Raw genomic sequence first — 19,493 nt, forward strand, 5'->3', positions numbered from 1 at the left:
AGTTGGCCAACTCAAGGCTCCGGCTAGGCCCAGAAGGGAAGGGGGCCCGCCCACATCTGGCAATGCCGTGCAACGCGCCTTTGCGCAGTCGCGACATGGACGGCGCCATTAACGTTAGTTATCATCGCGAATCACCATGGCACTTGCCCAGTTCCAGTCCTCAACAACTGTCAACTGCCATCGGTACAGGTACTTTCCTTACTGTGTGTCACCTTCCTCTGACTTGCGCCCGACAATTTCCCGCAAGCCCTCACCTTGATCCCATTCGTTCCTTCAAGTTTTCACTATTACCTTACTTACTGCAATCGCTGTTTGATTGACCACCGAGTCACATTTCTTTCTCCCAGCACAAACCGCCCTACACATGTCGCTTCTCAGTCGACACTTACGATGGAAGAGAGTGAGATTCAGCAGCTCCGGGACGAGCGAGAGCTGGCGACAGTGATGCTAGAGTCCCTAATCGACACCGACTACCCCGGCGCTGAAGAGGAGCGCGCTGCACAGAGAGCGGATATTGCCCGCTTTGACAGATTGATCGCAAAGGCAGAGCGAGGCGAGCTGGCCGTCGAGGACAATGATAACGAAGTGGACTTTTCGTTTCCCAACTGTAAGTCGTTATTGTTGCCACTACCTTATACCAGGATGGCACTGACTTCTGTTCAAGCGAGACCTAGCCCTCCAAGAGCAGCGACGCCTGGGCCTTCAAACGGTGAGTGCAAATATTTGAGACATACATCCTCATTTGGTTCTTTGCCGCCAGTCTGTGCTGGCTGCATTCACGTGCTATCGTGGGCCTCCTGCACGAGGCTCGAGAATTGCTGGTTCCTGCGCTTTGTTTGCGAGGCTACTTCGCCTCATCGCAAAGCCCAGCTGCATCTCAGCACTGTGGTATAAAGTACAGCCTGAGAGGGCTAGAGCTGGATGCAAAGACTGCCCAGTGTTTTGGCCTACTTGTTTCTCATTTCTCATGAAATAGAGCGGCGCTGTTCAATCTTTCCATGATCATTGCTGACGAGTCACGTTCTACCAGAAAGTCTACTTAGCCAGCAGACTCTCCAGGAGACCTGGGCGCCTCGCCCTCGTACACCTCCAAGCGCTATGCCGCAGACACAGCCACGCTCGGCGAATCTCCCGAGCAGGAAGCGCGAGCGCAGCTCGACGATCACCAACGCTGAACCTCAACCAAAGTCGCGAAGGTCGACACCGACGCCAGCGCCAGCCCGCGGTCCTGCACCTCCTGCCTCGAGTCGCAACGAAGTGGGGTCTATGGACGATTTCGATTTCATCGATCTAACTGGGTTTGATGACGAGGACGATGGCGAAAGTGCGTATCAAAGGGCTCGTTCAGATCACCATAGGAGGTGGAGGGATGCCCACCGAAACGGACTGCAAGAAGCTCGTTCATCTGCCACACCAAGTGTCCCGATACATACCTATCGTCCTGCTGCTCCGGCTCACCCTCATTACGTAGGCCAAAGTATGCCCGGACAGTGGCCGGTGGAAGGCAACGGTGCCCCCGCCCCTCGTCGAACATCCACAGCGGAGAATAGCAATGACCCATGGTCGTTTTTGAATGATATCGAATATGCCCCATTCAACCCCAGCCCCGCGCAGAACCGAGGTGGACCTCCAAGGGGGTTTGTGATCAACGGCCCCCCCATTCCCTCACAACCCGTTCAGCCGCTGTATCATCCAACACAACCAGGGATCCCGGGATTTATGAACGTTGCCAGAGGAGTGCTAGGAGATGGCATGCGTCAAGTTGGCAATGGTCTCCAAGGTATCATCAACAGGACAGCCGACTTCGACTATGTCAATATGCTCGATCCAATGGGGAACCCCTTGAGCGAACGGCACAGCCGACTTGCCGACATGATGCAAGATTCTCGAGTCTCTGAAAAAGAACTGGAGGATCTCTTCAAAAACATTCGGCCCGATATGGACATACCCGAAGGCAACCGTGGCAGCACCCCAGCGGGTCTCGATGGGACACTCTACCCTCATCAAGAGGTTGCCTTGACATGGTTGAAGCAAATGGAAGAGGGCACCAACAAAGGAGGCATCCTAGCCGATGACATGGGCCTTGGCAAAACCATCTCCATGATCTCGCTCATGCTCGAAAGAAAAGCGGATGGCCGCCCGAAAACGAACTTGGTCGTTGGCCCGGTAGCCCTCACGCGACAGTGGGAGGCCGAAGTCAAATCAAAGATCCGTTCTTCACACCGCATGTCGACTTTCATACATCATAGTAGCAAGAAAGCAAGTCGACAAGAATTGATGAAATACGACGTTGTATTGACTACATATGGCACTCTCGGCTCCGAAATGAGCCGCATGGCCAAGATGAAGGACGAGAAGCGCACCATCGACTGGGAGGATCGTACCAACGACCTCAAATTCCCCCTACTACATCCAAAAACAAAGTTTTACCGCATCATGCTGGATGAGGCACAATCCATCAAGAATGTGAAAACATGGGCGGCCAAGGCCGCCCACGAGCTGCAATCGGAGTATCGCTGGTGTCTGACGGGCACCCCCATGATGAATGGAGTTCGAGAGCTCTTTTCTCTCATACAATTCCTCCGAATCAAACCTTATTGTGAATTCGAGGAATTCAAGAAGACCTTTGGCCGGCTTTTTGGACTCAATGGAGCACCACAAGCGCATGCCATGAAACAGCTTCGCATCCTACTGAAGGCTATCATGCTCAGGCGCAAGAAGGACTCTCTGCTCGATGGAAAGCCCATCTTGCAACTCCCGCCCAAGACAGAGGACGAGATTCATGTTAAATTTTCAGAGGACGAGAGTTCATACTACAAGACACTGGAAACCAAGTCGCAGGTCATCTTCAACAAGTACCTCCGCGAGGGTACGGTCGGCAAAAATTACTCTAACATCCTGGTATTGCTGCTGCGGCTCAGACAAGCGTGCTGCCATCCCCATTTGAACATCGACCTGGACGAGTCGGGGTCGTCGCCAGGCTCCACGGTGGCAGCCTCAGACAAAGCTCTGAGAGAGCTTGACCCTAGCACCGTTGAACGTATCAAGGCGACAGAGGCATTTGAGTGTCCTATCTGCTACGACGCTGTTCCGAACCCATCCTTCTTCGTGCCCTGCGGGCATGACAGCTGCTCGGAATGCCTGGCGCAGCTGATTGACAAGGCGCTGACCGATGGATTGGGAGGAGATGAGGGCAACGGCGCATTCTGCAAATGTCCGGAGTGCCGCACGCACTTCAACCCAAAGATGTGTTTCAATTTTGAGACCTTCAAGGAAGTCCACATGCCTGACCCTACAAAGGCCGAAGCCTCTGGCGTAAAGGACGAAGACAAGTCGGAGACCGAATGGGAAACTGACACTGACGTTGGAGCCGAAGATGAGGTTGACGGCAAGGGCAACTTGAAGGATTTCATTGTCGATGACAGTTTCTCGAGCAGTGACGAAGATGACAAAGGCAAGGCTAGGGCGGACGAGCCACCCAAAAAGCGCTATCGCAGAAAGAAGAAGCCATCGAAGGATAAGGGCAAGGCAAAGGCTGAAGAGGATGATACCACGGACGTGAAGCCCACGATGCTGGCACAGCTACGGAAAGACGGCCGGAAGAACCAGCACTTGTACAAGAAATACATGGCTTACTTGCGCAAGACCTGGTTGCCATCGGCCAAGGTTACCGAATGCATGAAGCTGCTGCGCAGCTTTGAGGACACGGACGGCGCGAAAACGATCATTTTCTCACAATGGACACTCCTTCTCGATCTTCTCGAGGTCGCCATTGGGCGCGAGGAACTTCCCGGCAAGCTGGTACGATACGACGGCGGCATGTCCTCTGGGCAGCGCAACGAGGCAGCACTCAACTTTGAGCGGAAACCGGACATCAAAGTTATCCTCGTCTCCCTTCGAGCTGGCAACGCTGGCCTCAACTTGACTGCTGCGTCACGTGTGATCATCATGGATCCTTTCTGGAACCCATACATTGAAATGCAGGCTGTCGATCGGGCGTATCGAATTGGCCAGAAGAAAGAGGTCAAGGTGTACCGTATCCTCACGCAAGAGACAGTGGAGGATAGGATTGTCGAACTGCAGACGAAGAAGAAAGAAGTCGTCGAGGCCGCCCTAGACGAGGATGAGAGCAAGAAGATTGGTAGACTCTCGCACGCGGAACTCAAGTACCTGTTTACTGGTTCAAGGAATTGAGCATGAGGAGCAGCAATGCGCTTGTACGACAGGCGGAGAGCGTCATTTTTGCCTACGATGTGGTTATGATTGTTTGTAAGGCGTTTGGGGAGATGAATAATTAACATGGCACGGGAGATAAGTACCCTGATGAGATATTACTGGCCAAAGTAGCTACATTGCTTAGATTAGATGGACAGATTCAGATCATTAAAGACGCGGATTCGTTGGTATGTCGGGTATCTCATCTATATCCTTTCTATCTTTTCCCCTCGTCAACAATTTGGCCAACCTTTTGCGGCAGGGTTCCCTCCAACGATTCCTGCTTGTTGTCTTTCCAGACATACTCTTTTAGTTCTGGCTGTCCTCTATGCGTCACATGGACAAGAGAGATCGCCGGTTCGCCTTGCTCTTTCTTGAGGTCGAATCGCAGTTCCAATGTCCCCTCTTGATTTTGAATGGCCGTCCCCGTCACACCAAGGATCCAATGCTTCTCTCCATAGCGCGAGAACATGTTGTGCGTGATAGACTTGACGCAGGCGATGCGGAGATAGGCTATCAGGGATGGAATATCTATGTATCCATCTTTGTGAGGGGGGCAGAGCGTCGCCAATGGAGATGACGGTGGTACAACCACGAAATAGTAAGTCGATATAAAGGGGTGCAGGAACGTACGCCCGCGAACCGTGAGTGTCACGTCATCAAGAAGGGTAAGCGTTATTGTAAACTCGGGCGGCTGGAACGCGTTTCGCACAAGCGTGTGCGCTGCGGACGAGGTGTTGGGCGCCTGAGTCGCGGGTGATGTATCTGGCACGGCGGGTGTAGTTGTCACAACAGTGAAGGTTGAGGGGAGACCTGCGGCTTGGAGCGTATGGGTCAGGGCACCTATGCGCTTGGTTGCTGCGGATAAGTTGCGTAGATATGTCGTCCGCCCGATGAGGGGTCGCAAGAGGGCATATGGCTGTTGGCCCCTGGAGCGTGTTACTTGCGGCGGTAGTGGTCGAGTACGCATCTGTTCGTTGTTGCGATGCGTGTAGCTCAGAAGTATATGCAGGGCTAGTGACAGGCCCTCTGCGGTCTCATTTTCCGGCAGTGACGAGTCCGGCGACGGCGCTGAGTCGAGCGACACAAGCTCTAGGATGATTCTTGATTTGCGGCCCATGTTGAAGGTAATCGTTGACCCTTGGAGCTGAACGCCCAAGGCCGTCAAGGTGCGCGCCTCCCGGCCCAGCTCGAACCAAAGCTCCTGGGCGAGCAGTGTGTTGCGTGCCTCGAGGACACGGTCTTCGAGAGGCGCATCTGCGGATGGCTGCGAACCAATCGTCGAACGCCCTACGACGTTGCCGTCGCGTTCGTATGTGACGAGAAGTCGTTCGGAGACGCCACCTAGGCGTCCGAGATCTAGCTGGACCGACCCATCATCATTCCTTCGCATAGGCGCGAGACCATTGGCTTTGAATTCGGCAGCAGCTGCGAAAGTCAGTACCATGGCAGGATATCTCAAGACAAGGTGTGCACGTACACTCTGAGAACCCAAACCGCACCCCGAGAGTTGTCCTCTCTTGAGGCATTCTGCATATTGACCAGCCGCTACCCTGCACGCCGGCGACATCTTCCCAGTATTTGTTCTCGGCATCGACCTCTTTTTGCAGAAATGCGCACGCCGCCTCTGCTGAGTTCCTCGTGTTGTTGATGTCCATGAGAGTCCACCCGACAGCAATCCGACGCTGGTCCTCCGCCTTGGCAATGTCATCCTTGGGCCGCTCGAGTCGATCTGCGCCGAGTGTGCCAATGCCGACGGTCTCGCGGAGTTGTTTGTTGAGCGTCAGACTAGCGGTCGTCGGGTTCTGCTTGGATAGGAGGAGAGACACGGTGTTGAGGGTCGCATCGGCATGATAGGTTGCTATGCTTCAAGACGGTGAGCCATGGCGCATTGTCAGGAAAGCAGAAGATTAAAACGAACTCGATTTCTCTTAGCACCTGCTCCCGTGCTTGCAAAGGATCAATCTCTTCTTCATCGGCGCCCTCTTCCTCCTCATCCTCCTCCTCTCCATCGGACATGTCGGCATCTTCGTTCGGGGCGCCAGCTTGGGCTTGTCGTGCTATTTCGTCATGGATCTTTGCTTCTGTGACATCGCGAAATCCACCCGACTGCGTGTTGATACGGCCGATGAAGTCGGAGATGGTCTTGGGCTTCTTGTCAGCCACAGGAAATGGGCGCAAAGACAAAGACGTCGCGTCGCCAGCCATCAGTGGTGGTTTGGAAGGAGAGTTATCATATATGTTGTCGAGCGGTCGATTGCGTGGTCAAGACAAAGCTGGCGGTAGAGTCGTTCATGAAATTGAGAACGGAGCCTTGTCGCGTTTACGGCGAGGCTGCGTGAAAGTGCGCTGCGATGGCGGCCACAAGGGTCCCCAACCTTGGTCGGAATAGGATTAGCGCAACAAGCTGGCGTACATAGCTCGTGACAAGCACAACCAGAATTTATAGGACCGATCAATTGTTCAGGTCACCAATAATTGTGCCCGCCCATTGCATAGCCGACAAGTGAAAAATGAAACAGAGAAGACGCAGGAGAATATCACTTGTGGAATTGCTCTCTCGCATCCATCGTGAACTTGACTTCTCTGAGCTCGGATCGCGACCTGTTGCAATGACGTACTATTTCAGGGTAGCCCGTCCATGAGGAACAGACGGCGCGTACCTTACCTAGTAGGCAGCGCGGCCAGCACCAGAAAGGTCAACAATGATTATTCGCTCCCACGAAAAGAAATCTACTGCACAAAATGGCCGAAGCATCTTCAATGAGCCAGGCAGTCAGTCCCCTTGGGTTCGGTGTGCCCAAAGCCTTGTGTCTTAAGATGCCCCGCGCCAGTCGATAAGCGATAAGGAGCTCCCCTCCTGACACTCTCAACAACCCACCAAACAAGCTTCGTTCTGTCGCATTCGTGGTCTCCAATCCTGGGCATTCCTAACGCCAAACCTTGTTTCTCGTGCTCGACGAGCATTTATTGTACTTGCTTTGACATACTGTATTCATCATCCAACTACGTGGCTTTTTCACAAGTGGCTGGTTTATCTGGCAGCTTGGCCTGTCTTCGAAGGTGGGACAAACTGACGCACTTTCAAGTCTCCTCCTCCCATTCGACGTGTTAAATCCCTCGAGCCACCAACGACTGCGTCCGAGCGATATAATACTTACACCTATCTGCTTCATACCTAATAAACTCCAATAATCCCTCGAATCCCAAACTTCCTTTCTTGTATCAACAACTTCTGGATCTGATCCGAGCTATCGCCCTTCCTCGAGTTGTCAACCGACCCCACGCTCGAACCCACCCACGAGGCGCGCCAAATTCGCCATGGCACCCAGAAAGAAGGTGGCCGTCATGACCTCGGGAGGTGACTCCCCAGGCATGAACGCCGCCGTCAGAGCGGTTGTGCGCACCGCGATCAACATGGGCTGCGACGCCTACTGTATCTACGAAGGCTACGAAGGTCTCGTACGGGGTGGGGACCTTATCCGGCAGATGCACTGGGAAGATGTGCGTGGCTGGCTGTCGGAAGGCGGCACACTCATTGGCACGGCGCGTTGCAAGGCCTTCTACCAGCGTCCAGGGCGGCTGCTGGGCGCGAAGAACATGGTCGCCAACGGCATTGATGCCCTGATCATCTGCGGTGGTGATGGCTCCCTGACCGGCGCTGATAAGTTCCGTCAGGAGTGGCCATCACTGGTGGATGAGCTGGTAGCCAACGGCGATTTCACGGAAGACCAGGTCACGCCCTACCGTCATTTGAACATTGTCGGGCTCGTCGGGTCCATTGACAATGATTTGTCTGGTACAGACGCCACGATCGGTTGCTACTCAGCCCTGGCGCGCATTTGCGAAATGGTTGACTACATTGAGGCCACGGCGTCGTCGCACTCGAGGGCATTTGTTGTTGAAGGTACGTGTCTAAAGGCCAAATGAAGACTCCAAACAACTAATCATCGGTAGTCATGGGAAGGGCATCCGGCTGGTTGGCGGTTAATGCCGGGACAGCCACAGGCGCCGATTTCGTCCTGATTCCAGAGAGACCTGAAGAGCATGACTGGAAAGAGAAGATGTCTCTCGTAGTGCGCAAGGCAAGTCCAGCTTGAGTGGCTCTAATGAACCACCACTAACCGCTGCGTAGCATCGTGAAATGGGCAAGCGCAAGACGATTGTCATTGTGGCCGAAGGCGCGCGCGACAAGGAGGGCCAAAAGATCACACCCACCGAAATCAAGGACCTTCTCTCAGACACCAGCGAGAATGGTCTCGCACTGGATACCCGTATTACCACACTAGGTAAGCCATGGAGATGCGTCATGAGGACAGCGCAATGTGCTGACGATCTGTCTTAGGCCATGTCCAGCGCGGTGGCAGCCCCGTACACATGGATCGGATGTTGGCCACGCTCCAAGGCGTGGAGGCTGTCAAGGCTGTGCTTGAAGCAACTCCCGGCACCGAAACGTGCTTCATCGCTCTCGAGGAAAACAAGATTGTCCGCAAGCCCCTTATACGCGCCGTGCAAGAGACGCAGGAACTGGCAAAGGCCGTGGAATCCAAAGACTTTACGCGTGCCCTGCAACTGCGCGACAGAGAGTTTGCCGATTCACTCAAATCGTACCATATAACCACAAACGTCACAGTAGATGACGACAAACTGCCAACGGATAAGGTCAGTCAAATACCGCACACATTGTATTGCTTTTCATGAACTAATTCTTTCCAGAGGATGCGCATCGGGATGATCAATGTTGGAGCTCCCGCCGGTGGCATGAATGCCGCTGTTCGAGCTGCCGTCGCCTACTGCATTTCGCGCGGGCACGAGCCTGTGGCCATCCACAACGGGTTCGCTGGGTTTGCTCGCCACCATGACGACAAACCGCTGGGTGCGGTCCGTCCTTTCAACTGGCTTGAAGTCGACAGCTGGGCTAGCAAAGGAGGCTCGGAGATTGGAACCAACCGAGAGCTGCCCGAGGAATCAGGCATGGAGTTGATTGCCAACCTGATTGAGAAGTATCAGTTCGATGCTCTCTTCCTCATCGGAGGCTTCGAGGCCTTCCACTCTGTGGCGCAACTGCGTCGAGCTCGGGACCAGTTCCCTTCCTTGTGCATTCCGATGACGCTGCTGCCCGCTACGATCTCGGTGAATGTTCCCGGAAGCGAGTACGTTTTCCAGATTGGTTGTTTTATGATTGACGACGAAGCTAACTCAAAGCTAGATACTCACTTGGCTCAGATACTTGCCTGAACGAGTTGGTGGGCTACTGTGACAAGATCAAGCAGTCTGCTTCCGCCACTCGCCGCCGCGTCTTTGTTATCGAATGCCAGGGTGGACGATGTGGCTACACGACTGTGTTGGCCGGATTGTCCGTAGGCGCCTCGGCAGTGTACATCCCTGAGGAGGGTATCAGCCTAAGCATGTTGCACGCCGATGTCAACCACCTCAAGGAAGTGTTCAACGCGGATAAGGGCCAGTCGCGTGCAGGTCGCCTCATTCTCGTCAACGAAAAGGCTAGCAAGGTGTACGATGCAAAGCTCATTGCGAGCATCATCCGTGAAGAAGCCCACGATCGCTTCGAGAGCAGAGAGGTGAGTACAGTGAAGTGAACTAGGTGGGGCGCGTCAGAGACTGATACGATGATTTAGTCGGTGCCAGGGCATGTCGTCCAAGGCAACAATCCTTCCGGCATGGACAGGTGTCGTGCTGTGCGTCTTGCCATCAAATGCATCCAGCACCTGGAGAGTTTCGGGCGCAACGCACACAACCGCGTCAAGACAGATCCGTCTAGTGCCACGGTCATTGGCATCCAGGGATCGGAGATTGTTTTTAGTTCTGTCAAGCAACTGGAGGAGACGGGCACCGATTGGCCGAACCGCAGGCCAAAGGTCGCGCACTGGCTTGAAGTGCGCGATGTTGTCGATGCCCTCAGCGCCCGACCGGCGTACCCCAAGCCTGAGAAGAGCTTGACGGGTCTCATTGCGAAGGACACGAAGCGTGGGTTGGCGTGATTTATGCGTGCTGCTTGGGCTCATGGGTCGAAAAGTACCAAGCTGGATTTTGGATACTAAGTTGAACCTCCTACAAGTATTCTGTTCTGTGATAGTCAATACTATACATCATGAAGAGGAAGAAGGCCCACCCCGGTTACAGGATGGTGCCACCGGCTGGTGTTGTCTTCAGTGAGCCCTCACTCATACCGTCCAAGATTTACGTTCATGAATCATGAGTAATCTTCCGACGTAACGCGCTTCTCAACAATACGCAAAACGACACCGTTGTCGATGGCTTCCCGCCCCTTGAGCGGTCACATCAAGCCGCGTTGCCACTGCCCCGAGGCGACCTTTGGCCGATTGGTTAGAAGAAGGCGAAGATCTAGCCGACCGGTCAGATGGGCCGCCTGCCGTCTGGCGACCTTTGGCGTACAAACGAGGCTGGGAACCGACGCGGCTGCGACTACTCCACCGTACAGAGGGTGGGCTGGATCTTGGATCTTGGATCTTGGATCCAGGGATCTGGACTGCGTAGGCAGATCCCTCGCAGGGCGCTTTTCTGGAAGAGCGAGCCAAGACTCAAGACACGGCCAGGGGCCGCTTCCCCGCGGTGGGCATTACGATCGGATGGACATGACGGATGCCACGATGCCCGTGTGCTTCACGTGCAGCTTCCATCTGCCGCGTCAGGCAATGATGAGCACTTGTCACTGGGAGCATCCTCGCTCCCCAATTTCGGCGTTTGAGGCGGTGACCTGGCATGGCGACCAATTGGGAGGGACGAAGGAGCAGACCTGGGGTTTTGTATCTGTACGTAGTCGGGCGGCTTGGGGAGCTTGCTGCATTAGATTGATGGAGTGAGATGAAACGGTGTCCTGGATACAGGGATCCGAAGATGCACGACCGAATACATTCGGCAAGTTGCGCGGAAGAAGGAAGATCGCGCCTCGAGTACGTACATCTACATACATGTATGATACTCTGTGTTTGAGTCGCGATCATCTCCACACAGGTGCACACTTTACATGCCCGGGCAGACAGGCTGGTTTAGGTTCAAGTCTGCGAGGTGAATTGAATCTTGAGCCAGAGTCGCTCACTGAGGAAGAGGCGGCGGCAGCAGCCCAGAACAGACAGCACAGGTCTCGAGGAAGAGGGAACATGAACGACACCCCGTACTACGCGCCTACCAACGCGATTCGCTCGAGGGCCACATGAGCAATCTGCATGGAAGGGCGATGACCCCTGGCGAGCAGAAGGAAAATGGCCAGGAAGGGTGAGCTACATGCATTAAGCTGCTGCAGGTTGACTGGGGCGACGTTGGTCGACGGGTCTAATCTGGTGCTTCCAGATTTTCAAGAATCTCACATTGCTTTTTCTCGGGCGAGTGGATAACGAATGAGTTCATTGATTGTTGATCCAACGCGTCCTGGGCCCTAAGAGTCGAGCTGACGGGCTGATGAATTTCTTGCATACGGTAGTCGGTACTCCGTAGGTAGGTAGGTAGTCGGCGACCTCGCTCACGTGACCTTCAGCCGCACCATCTCTCCATGCTACAGTCAGGTTACCAGCATACATGTACACGACCTACGGATACATGTGAGGCCACAACTCTACCCGCATCGAGAACGGTTCGAGAGGAGCCAGCTGAAACTGGGCACCTACTATTTCCAGTCTGAGTTGCGGGCAACCAACCAGGCATCTCATTGTATTCGCCGAGCCTGCACTACTCCGCTTCGCGAGGATGCATGGAACAGTGACGAGCGAACGGGCAGGAAAGACAGGCAGACGTAATATAAGGTACATGTAGACAGGTCTTCGCCCTCCGAGCAGTCGTCCGCATCCATGACGTGGGCCTCTTGCATGTGTGCCGTTTCATTCTGCTCATCGCCTGCATTCTCGAGCTACTGAGCGCTGACCCCCTCGAGGCTCGAGTATTCACGTTCGCTGCGCCATAGCAACGTATAGGCCAGGGTGAGTCAGGCGAGACAAAGCCAAGATCAAGATTTACATAAGGTACTGTAAGGCTTAATCAAAGCCTACCACCCCAGTGGATGGCCGGTAGTGGTAAGTTAGTGGTAATGGTGGTGGTGGTGGCTGATCAGCTTCGGATTGGACGGCTTTGCCCTTCCCAGACGTCGCTTTTTCTAATCGTTCATTTGCGCAGTCGTCATATATGTCGAAAGGCATCTCCCATTCCCGCTTCATGGTCGGCCTCATTGCTCGTCGCCTCCTCCGAATTGCGAAACCACATTACCAAGCCGCTGTATCATCTGCCAACGCTTCCGCGCCTAGTTGACGAATCTGAGGCTCCGAGTCCCGTGTACTGACTCTATCATTCCGCCGGCAGGCAGACCACTAACTAAGTAGCACCCGCATCGCTGGCACCAGGCTGGGTCGGACCGACAGTTCCGATCATCAGATCCATCGCCCGCGTGCGTGCGTGCGTGGTGGTGCTGTGCTATGCTCCATGTCTCGACTCCAGTATCCTGGGTCGTGGTGTGGATATTACGTTTGTAGGGCCGTCTAAATCATGGAGCCCCATGTGATGGCCGCCCTCAACCTCAGCGCAAACCCCCTTCATCAACAGCAACAACATTTTCAACACCCTCAGCGCGACGCTCATGATATCCACGACTACAGCAGCGATTCGATTCCGCTTGCTCGATACCCCGGCACACTGCCTCGCCATGATCTCGACTTGGACATGCCACAGGGTGCCGAGCACGCCTCGTCAAGGCTGCCTACCCCTGAAGCAAAGCACAAGAGAGCGCCCCGAGCTTGTGAAGCGTAAGAATTGCTCCCGTGCGATCCCGTTGTGATGAGATTCAGAGCTAATCAATGTCTTTAGTTGTCGTGCATCAAGAATGAAGTGTGGTCCTCCGGGGCAGATACCATGTGCATCTTGCATGCACAATGACAGAGAATGGTAGGCTTGATCGATGTGGATGAACCTCGTCCAGTCCAAAGCAACATTGCAGCACTCACTGACAGACGAAACAACAGCATCTTTCTCGCAAAGGGACAGCATAGCAACGCCAGGAACGAGCGCCATCCTCGACCTCGTGACCGCGCAACCAAGCCTGGCAACAAGCGCAATACCGCCCAGCGACGCCGGTCCAACTGGGAGTACGACCAAGCTGTAAACACTTGGCTCAGCGCAGACGACATCTGGCAGTTGCTGCCGCCCGTGGAGGACATGGTTGATGCCATCCACAAATTCACAACTCATTATTTCCAGCTCGGATTCACCCACAAGGACCAGTATCCGCGAAGCATCGGCAAGCAGCGAGGCCCAGAGCATCTTTTTCTCCTACTCAGCATCCTCAGCGTTTCGGCGCGGCTGAGTCCGGCACTGACCAGGCGCTATGGGACCGGAGACGGTGCCGTGGAGTTCTTCAAAGAGAAGGCGGCCAAGATGGCGGATGCGAGGTACAAGCACAATAGCTTGGAGGATTGCCAGGCTTTCTACCTCCTGAGCATCGCCCAGCATGGCGATGGCGAACAAAACGACAGCCATGTACGTTGCCACATGCTTACATGCTCTCCATCTAACACATGATCTAGCGCAATTTGGGCCTCGCCATTCACAAGGCCACAGGCTTACGTCTTCATCGAGAAGAGCATCTGAGTTTACCTCCCGACGCCGCGCCAAGTGATGTTATGCGCAAGGAATCAGCTCGACGGACCTTTGTATGTGACCCCCTGAACACAATGCACGCCCCTCAGTCCTAACAACAAACAAGTGGATGCTGCACAGCCAAGACAGCCTTCATTCCGGCCAAGATTCGCCCAAATCATTCTGCGAGATCGACATTACGGCACTGCTGCCTGGCGACGAGGCGTCCTTCTTGGCGGGAAAGATTCCCGAAACTCGCGCCGCGCTTCAGGATACAGTCCCGGGCTGTAACAAGTCGCTCGTGAACAATCCCAATCGATCGCTCTTCGCAACGCAGATCCAAGTCTACCATTGGTGGGGCAAGGTCAGGCGAAGGGCGACAACATACTCCCTGGCATCGGCGTCAGAGGGCGAGACTGCCAAGATGATAAGCCAGCTGGCGGACTGGGAACTACGTCTCCCACCTCAGCACAAATGGGACGCGCAGATCTACCGTCAGATGAAGGCAGAGAGGTTGGATCTTGTAGGTCTACAGATGCGGTTGCCCAGGGGTATAGCACAGCTGACGCAGACGACTAGGCATATATTGGCGTGACCATGATGGTCCGCGTCTGCAATATCGTTATTCGAAGATCGTTTCTTCAAAGGTACTCGTTCTCCTCCCTCTCGCTTCACATCATCAGACTGACACCACATCCAGCGTGGTCCACCATTATACTCCGCAGTCGCAGGCTGTCCAGGTCTACTGTCAAACGCGTGTGGACGAGCTCTTTGACAATGTGTTTGACCTCTACGGTCAGGTCGAGGCCCTGTTTACTGGCCGTCGAGCCGACGAGAAGGTTGGCCACCACATGGCCGGCTTTTGCGTGTATCTATGTGGCCTGCACATAGCCTACATATGCAAGTACCATCAGCGTATGACACAAGCACTACCTCTTCTGAGTTCTACTCTCGCTGACTACATACCGCAGTCTACTCGGACCGCGCAGCCGTCGGACGCGCACCCTTGATGCTGGCGTACACTCGGTCCATCTTGCAGGAGTGCGAGCCCATCTGGCCGTTTGCAAAACAGTGGGCAGCCTCCCTCGACGCCGCTGCTCAAGACCCGTCAGCCGCAGAAGGTCATCCCATAGCCAAGGAGATTAAACCCGAGCCGTGCGTCCCGGGCAGCGAGGCCGCCATGTCGACCACCGAGAGCACAGCCCCCCTGGTATCTCAACCCTCCCAACTCCAGGCATCGCAAGAAGACGTCGCCTCGTCCTTCTCCGGCTCTACAGCAGGCTACTCGCCATTCTTCAACGCGGGACCGCTGGTCACCTATCCTCCAGGTACCTTTCCGCTGCAGCACGACCCGGGTGTTCTGCAGCCGTACTTCGCACCCCAGTCGCCACAGGAGCAGCAGCAGCAGCAGCAGCAGCAGCAGCACAATGGCCTCAACATGCTCGCACAGGCTTCACAATCACCAACACAAGGCCACCCTGTCCGTCCGCAGCAGCAGCAGCAGCAGCCGCCGCCGCGGTCACCGTTCGTAATGGCACCACAAACACACTTTCACGATTACGTGCCTCCCTACGACATGGCCACGGCGTCCGCCGTAGCTGCTGCCACGGGTGAAGTGCCGTATTTCCCGGAGCATCAACATCAACAACAGCATGCCCACACGGCATATCATCAGCTGGAGCCCGTTTCAGATGGCTTTGACCAGCAGCTGGCGTCCTATATCAAGGGCATGTCCACCGACTGGACTGACGCACAGCACCCGCTCTCTGTATGGGTCAATTCTCAACAATAGTACGACTACTCCCATTCATCTTATCAGGCTGCTGCTCGGGAAAAAAGGAGAAAAATCTTGCCACATAGCGAGGCGTAGCGTATTGAATGGTTTCTTGAACAAGCACATTTGTTTGTCGCATTAATGGACCGGTCACTTGACCTATCTACTCTAATGCGCCTTGCCTCCCAGTTCTAAACCCTGAAAACATGACAGAAATTCCATGGCCGCCTGCTCTCTCTCCGCCGTCTCCACTGCGCCGTCCATGGTGTGTGTATCCGAACTTATAGACTCCCGTTCACTTGAAGGTGTGTGTATAAACTCGACAGAAAGAAAGAAAACAAAAAGGGCAATGATCCCACCCGCGCTTCATGTGTGAAAACTCCCCGGTCGTCGTTTTCCCTTGTGCTCCACCTGTCCTTTCCTTCTACATGACTTTTGATTAACCCTTCCACTCCAGAAACGGAGCTGGGGCGTACATGACATCGTATTCCGTCGCGGCTGAGAAATGGGAAGAATGATGGGGGCTTTGCGTGTGTGTGTATGGTGTTCATAAAAGTAAAGGGGGTATTGTGAATTATGTGTGATGGAATTGGTATAGTGGCTCTATATACACATGGAGTGCCACCATGGGGATCATGGGATGATTCGTCGCGCCGTGCCGTGCTGTGTCGTGGTGTGGTGTGGTGTAATGTGCTGCTGGGGGGTTCGGGGAAGGACGTGGGGAAGATTTTGTTGCTCGCAATGCTGAAAGTTGTTTGTTTATGACATGACGGTCTGCGTCCCGCCGACCTGGCGCTTGACTTGCTCGCGGGCCCATCGGGCAGTTTCAATGGTGCGCGGCATGAAGCCGTCGTTGGTCTTGACCTGCTTGATCATGGCCGTGAGCCAATCCTCCCGGAACTCGTTGGCGAACTCGCCCTGGGGGTAGGCCTCGGCCAGGTCACCAATGACGCCCATGGCCGCACGCATCAAAGCCTCACTGCGGTTCATGTCGCCAGAAACAACCTTGAGCATGTTGAAAATGCTGGGCACGTATGGCTGAAGCACTGGGGCTACGTCAAGTCAGCAATGCGAGCGTCCATAGTAGGAGGTCGAACTTACTCTTGCCACTAGTCTTCATGGCACCGATGATGCCGCCCCATGCGTCCATGATACCCTCACGCAGGGAAACCACATAGTCGTACTGCTCGTAGGGGTCTTCAGGAGAAGTGGTGACGGTAGATGCGTGTTGCAGCACCTCACCAACAACAGACAGGTACGTCTCAAAGTGGCCAGTGATGGCACCAGCAATGTCACCAAAGCACTGCAGAATAGCAGGCTTGAACTGATTCGACAACGCGTTGCTCTACAGATGGTTAGTGGCAATAGACTCAGCTACTTTGGGTGAAAGCTTACCCTCAAGTTGTTGAGCAGGTGGTTCATGAAAGTGTCGCAGTACGGCTGGCTGCGCTCGCCCACGGACCTGGTAATGTCGCTAACGAGACCAATGGCCATGGAGCAAAGGGCAGGCTCCTCCTGGTTGCCGAGCGCGTTGTACAAGAAGGGAGAGAAGTGGTCCATGTACTTGGCAAACTCTTCCTCCATGGCGTTGGCGAGAGAACTGACGGTAGCAAAGACAGCCTCCGGGACACTAGACTTGCCGTTGACTGTGCTAAGGAGCTGGAGAAGGATCTGCATGATACGGTCGCCTTGTGGGGTGATCTCCTTGTCCACGCGGGTGACGATGCCCTGCATCACGCTGCACAGGCTGTTCTGCATCTCCTCGAGAGTGAGGCGGTCCTCCACGGAGACTACCTGGCTCTGCAGAGGAATGGTTTCCTCCAGTCGCTTGATGACGACATCGGAGAGGGAGCCAAGGGACTGCAAGCTTCCCTGAGCAGAGTTCTGCACGAAGGTGTTGAGAACCTCGTATGCCGCAGTGCGAACTGAAGTCTCGGTCTCTTGACGGGCCGTGACATCAAGGAGAGTCGCGACGGCGTTGTTGAAGTGAGGTGTCAAGGGGTTGGACTCGGCGCCATAGTCTCCAGCGAAGCGCTCGGCCAAGTTCATCAGGGCCCAGCAGCATGACGGGGCCATCTTGGGGCTGCTGAGCAGACCCTTGAACAAGGCTTCGATGAGCGGGGTGAGGTGGGTTTCGGGCTCGATGGCCTCGGCAACGGACTCGCTGACACGGCCAAGGGTATAGGCGGTCGAGTCACGGACTTGCAGAGACGAGTCGTCCATCATGGTGATGAGAACAGGAAGGGCCTGCTTCACGATGGGCTCCAGGACCTTCTCATCGGGGCCCTCCATAATGGCACCGAAGGCGGATACTGCGGCGTCTCTCTGGTGCCAATCCTCCTCGCGCAGGTTGGCTTCCACAAAAGTGAGGACGGGTGTGATAATGGCGGCACCAACGGCACCGGCGTACAGCTGCAGGCACTGGTAGGCGGCGCGCGCCACGTTATACTCGTCGTCAGCAGCATCCTCATCCTGCTTGGTCAGGAGCTGCAACAGCACGGGAACAACCTCTCCTGCCGCCACGCGGGCAAAGTTGTAGAATGGGCGCATCTGGTCCGAGCTTTCCACGTTGAGGTTGTCGTCCTCGATGGTGATCTCCTCTTCACAGACCGTGCTCCAAAACTCGACCGCCAACTTGGCAACGTCTTCGTCTTCGGACTTCATGCCCATGATGGTGAGGCCGAACAAGGCCTTCTCCATGTAGAAGCGCATGGTCTCATAGTAGAGATTCATGACCCTGTTGAGGCAGCCGTAGGCACCCTGCTGAATGCGGGAGTCGTCGGCCTGGGTGGCCTCGCAGATGACCTGCATAATGTAGTTGCGCTCTCCCTCATGCTTAAAGTTGCTACCGACGAACTCGAGGGAGTCGCCAAGCGCAGTGATAGCAGCCAAGCGGACCTCGCTGTTGGTCTCCTCCTTCCGAGCACCCTGGACAACCGCTGTAAGGATGGCGTTAGAGTGCTGGACGAGTTTGAGGCGCAGCTCGTTCTCGGGGCTCTCGCAAATGTAGCCAATTGTGGTCAGTGAGGCTTGCTTCTGGTGTTCGGTGCCTTCGCTGACGTTCTTAACCAACGCAGGTAGCAGCTCGTTCCACTGGCCCTTGGCGATTTCAATAATCGCAATGGAGGAAATGACCAAGGCAGCGGCGTTGCCGACCTGGCTGTTGCTAGAACCCAGAGTCGCCAGGGTCAGCTCCTTGACCTTGTTTTTCGTTTCCTCATCGGTTTGCTGTAGCCACTTTGCTTGCAGATCTTGTTGGCGCGCGAAATCGCGGGTTGTGAAAGCGTTCTTCAAGGCAACACCGGCAGCGGCTCGAATGGAGGCGTCGGCATTTTCGTTGGCCAGCTCTTGCACGAGAGTGGCGAGATATAGGGGCTGTGGGAGGAAGAGCGGTCAGTTATGGGACATCCCAAGGCATGGCGACGATCCAGGGGGGTGGGGGAGCTTACAAAGTTGCTCTCAGCAGCCTGTGTGAGCTGCTGCTCGGCGGGGTTTCGCAAGTTCGCGTCTAGCCACAAAGGTTAGCCATCGGAAGGTCTGATGATATCGTAGCCGCTGTGGTCGTGCATCCGGGCCAGAGGGGCTGCGCCCTCACGGGGCTGCGCGTGGCGGGAAGGAGTCAACATACCCGGAGACAGCGAGTTGGCGAGCACCTGGTTGATCTCGGAGCTCGACATGATGGCGGTTTACGTGGGACGTCTCGTCATGCGGCGGGCAAGGCGTCGTCGTCGAAATCCTCGAGACTCGATGTCCACGTACTTGCTGGTAGAGTTGGGTAAGTGGGAAAAAAGGTTCACCGGTCAGGGAGGAGCTGGATTGGATAGGTGGGGTTCCCAAATCGCAGCTGCTGGCTCGTGAAAGGTACCTGGGGGGGCACAGAGCAGTGATCCTGTAACGAGGGTGGGAT

The 19,493-nt window shown here is 55.0% G+C and overlaps 5 protein-coding genes across 5 annotated transcripts; 3 read left to right on the forward strand and 2 right to left on the reverse strand.

The window, feature by feature from the left end:
* Positions 1 to 33: 33 nt before the first annotated feature.
* Positions 34 to 4,368, forward strand: F5Z01DRAFT_643599 (SNF2 family N-terminal domain-containing protein). Its single transcript, XM_046262728.1, has 3 exons — positions 34 to 607; positions 665 to 709; positions 1,031 to 4,368. Exons 1-3 carry the CDS (start codon positions 391 to 393, stop codon positions 4,192 to 4,194), a joined length of 3,426 nt encoding a protein of 1,141 aa, XP_046122480.1. The 5' UTR covers positions 34 to 390; the 3' UTR covers positions 4,195 to 4,368.
* Positions 3,977 to 6,598, reverse strand: F5Z01DRAFT_202038 (subunit 17 of mediator complex-domain-containing protein). The gene is made up of 3 exons (XM_046258099.1): positions 6,137 to 6,598; positions 5,696 to 6,081; positions 3,977 to 5,643 (listed from the first exon to the last, which is right to left on the reverse strand). Exons 1-3 carry the CDS (start codon positions 6,421 to 6,423, stop codon positions 4,433 to 4,435), a joined length of 1,884 nt encoding a protein of 627 aa, XP_046122481.1. The 5' UTR covers positions 6,424 to 6,598; the 3' UTR covers positions 3,977 to 4,432.
* Positions 6,599 to 7,536: 938 nt separating this feature from the next.
* F5Z01DRAFT_689922 (6-phosphofructokinase) lies at positions 7,537 to 10,335 on the forward strand (the record flags this gene model as incomplete). Its single annotated transcript, XM_046266099.1, has 7 exons — positions 7,537 to 8,122; positions 8,173 to 8,291; positions 8,351 to 8,504; positions 8,561 to 8,877; positions 8,932 to 9,368; positions 9,425 to 9,794; positions 9,852 to 10,335. The coding sequence occupies 7 exons, from the start codon at positions 7,537 to 7,539 to the stop codon at positions 10,212 to 10,214; spliced, it is 2,346 nt and encodes a 781-aa protein (XP_046122482.1). The 3' UTR covers positions 10,215 to 10,335.
* Positions 10,336 to 12,547: 2,212 nt separating this feature from the next.
* F5Z01DRAFT_202183 (uncharacterized protein) lies at positions 12,548 to 15,705 on the forward strand. Its single transcript, XM_046258100.1, has 8 exons — positions 12,548 to 12,983; positions 13,045 to 13,122; positions 13,200 to 13,713; positions 13,761 to 13,886; positions 13,940 to 14,335; positions 14,392 to 14,459; positions 14,513 to 14,727; positions 14,784 to 15,705. Exons 1-8 carry the CDS (start codon positions 12,727 to 12,729, stop codon positions 15,602 to 15,604), a joined length of 2,475 nt encoding a protein of 824 aa, XP_046122483.1. The 5' UTR covers positions 12,548 to 12,726; the 3' UTR covers positions 15,605 to 15,705.
* Positions 15,706 to 16,345: 640 nt separating this feature from the next.
* F5Z01DRAFT_615172 (armadillo-type protein) lies at positions 16,346 to 19,263 on the reverse strand (the record flags this gene model as incomplete). Its single annotated transcript, XM_046260853.1, has 5 exons — positions 16,346 to 16,638; positions 16,688 to 16,929; positions 16,965 to 18,961; positions 19,036 to 19,094; positions 19,215 to 19,263. 5 exons carry the CDS (start codon positions 19,261 to 19,263, stop codon positions 16,346 to 16,348), a joined length of 2,640 nt encoding a protein of 879 aa, XP_046122484.1.
* Positions 19,264 to 19,493: the final 230 nt, after the last annotated feature.

Source organism: Emericellopsis atlantica (genome assembly GCF_019669845.1).
Source record: "Emericellopsis atlantica unplaced genomic scaffold F5Z01scaffold_2, whole genome shotgun sequence".
Taxonomy (NCBI): domain Eukaryota; kingdom Fungi; phylum Ascomycota; class Sordariomycetes; order Hypocreales; family Bionectriaceae; genus Emericellopsis; species Emericellopsis atlantica.

Excerpts from the sequence above, each read along its gene's own strand:
- F5Z01DRAFT_643599 (XM_046262728.1), top strand. The coding sequence starts at position 391 with ATGGAAGAGAGTGAGATTCAGCAGCTCCGGGACGAGCGAGAGCTGGCG. Across the intron at positions 608-664 it reads GGACTTTTCGTTTCCCAACT|CGAGACCTAGCCCTCCAAGA; the intron begins GTAAGTCGTTAT and ends CTTCTGTTCAAG. Across the intron at positions 710-1,030 it reads GACGCCTGGGCCTTCAAACG|AAAGTCTACTTAGCCAGCAG; the intron begins GTGAGTGCAAAT and ends ACGTTCTACCAG.
- F5Z01DRAFT_202183 (XM_046258100.1), top strand. The coding sequence starts at position 12,727 with ATGGAGCCCCATGTGATGGCCGCCCTCAACCTCAGCGCAAACCCCCTT. Across the intron at positions 13,887-13,939 it reads AATCAGCTCGACGGACCTTT|TGGATGCTGCACAGCCAAGA; the intron begins GTATGTGACCCC and ends ACAACAAACAAG. Across the intron at positions 14,460-14,512 it reads CGAAGATCGTTTCTTCAAAG|CGTGGTCCACCATTATACTC; the intron begins GTACTCGTTCTC and ends CACCACATCCAG.
- F5Z01DRAFT_202038 (XM_046258099.1), bottom strand. The coding sequence starts at position 6,423 with ATGGCTGGCGACGCGACGTCTTTGTCTTTGCGCCCATTTCCTGTGGCT. Across the intron at positions 6,082-6,136 it reads CAGGTGCTAAGAGAAATCGA|CATAGCAACCTATCATGCCG; the intron begins GTTCGTTTTAAT and ends ACCGTCTTGAAG. Across the intron at positions 5,644-5,695 it reads GCGGTTTGGGTTCTCAGAGT|CTGCTGCCGAATTCAAAGCC; the intron begins GTACGTGCACAC and ends TGACTTTCGCAG.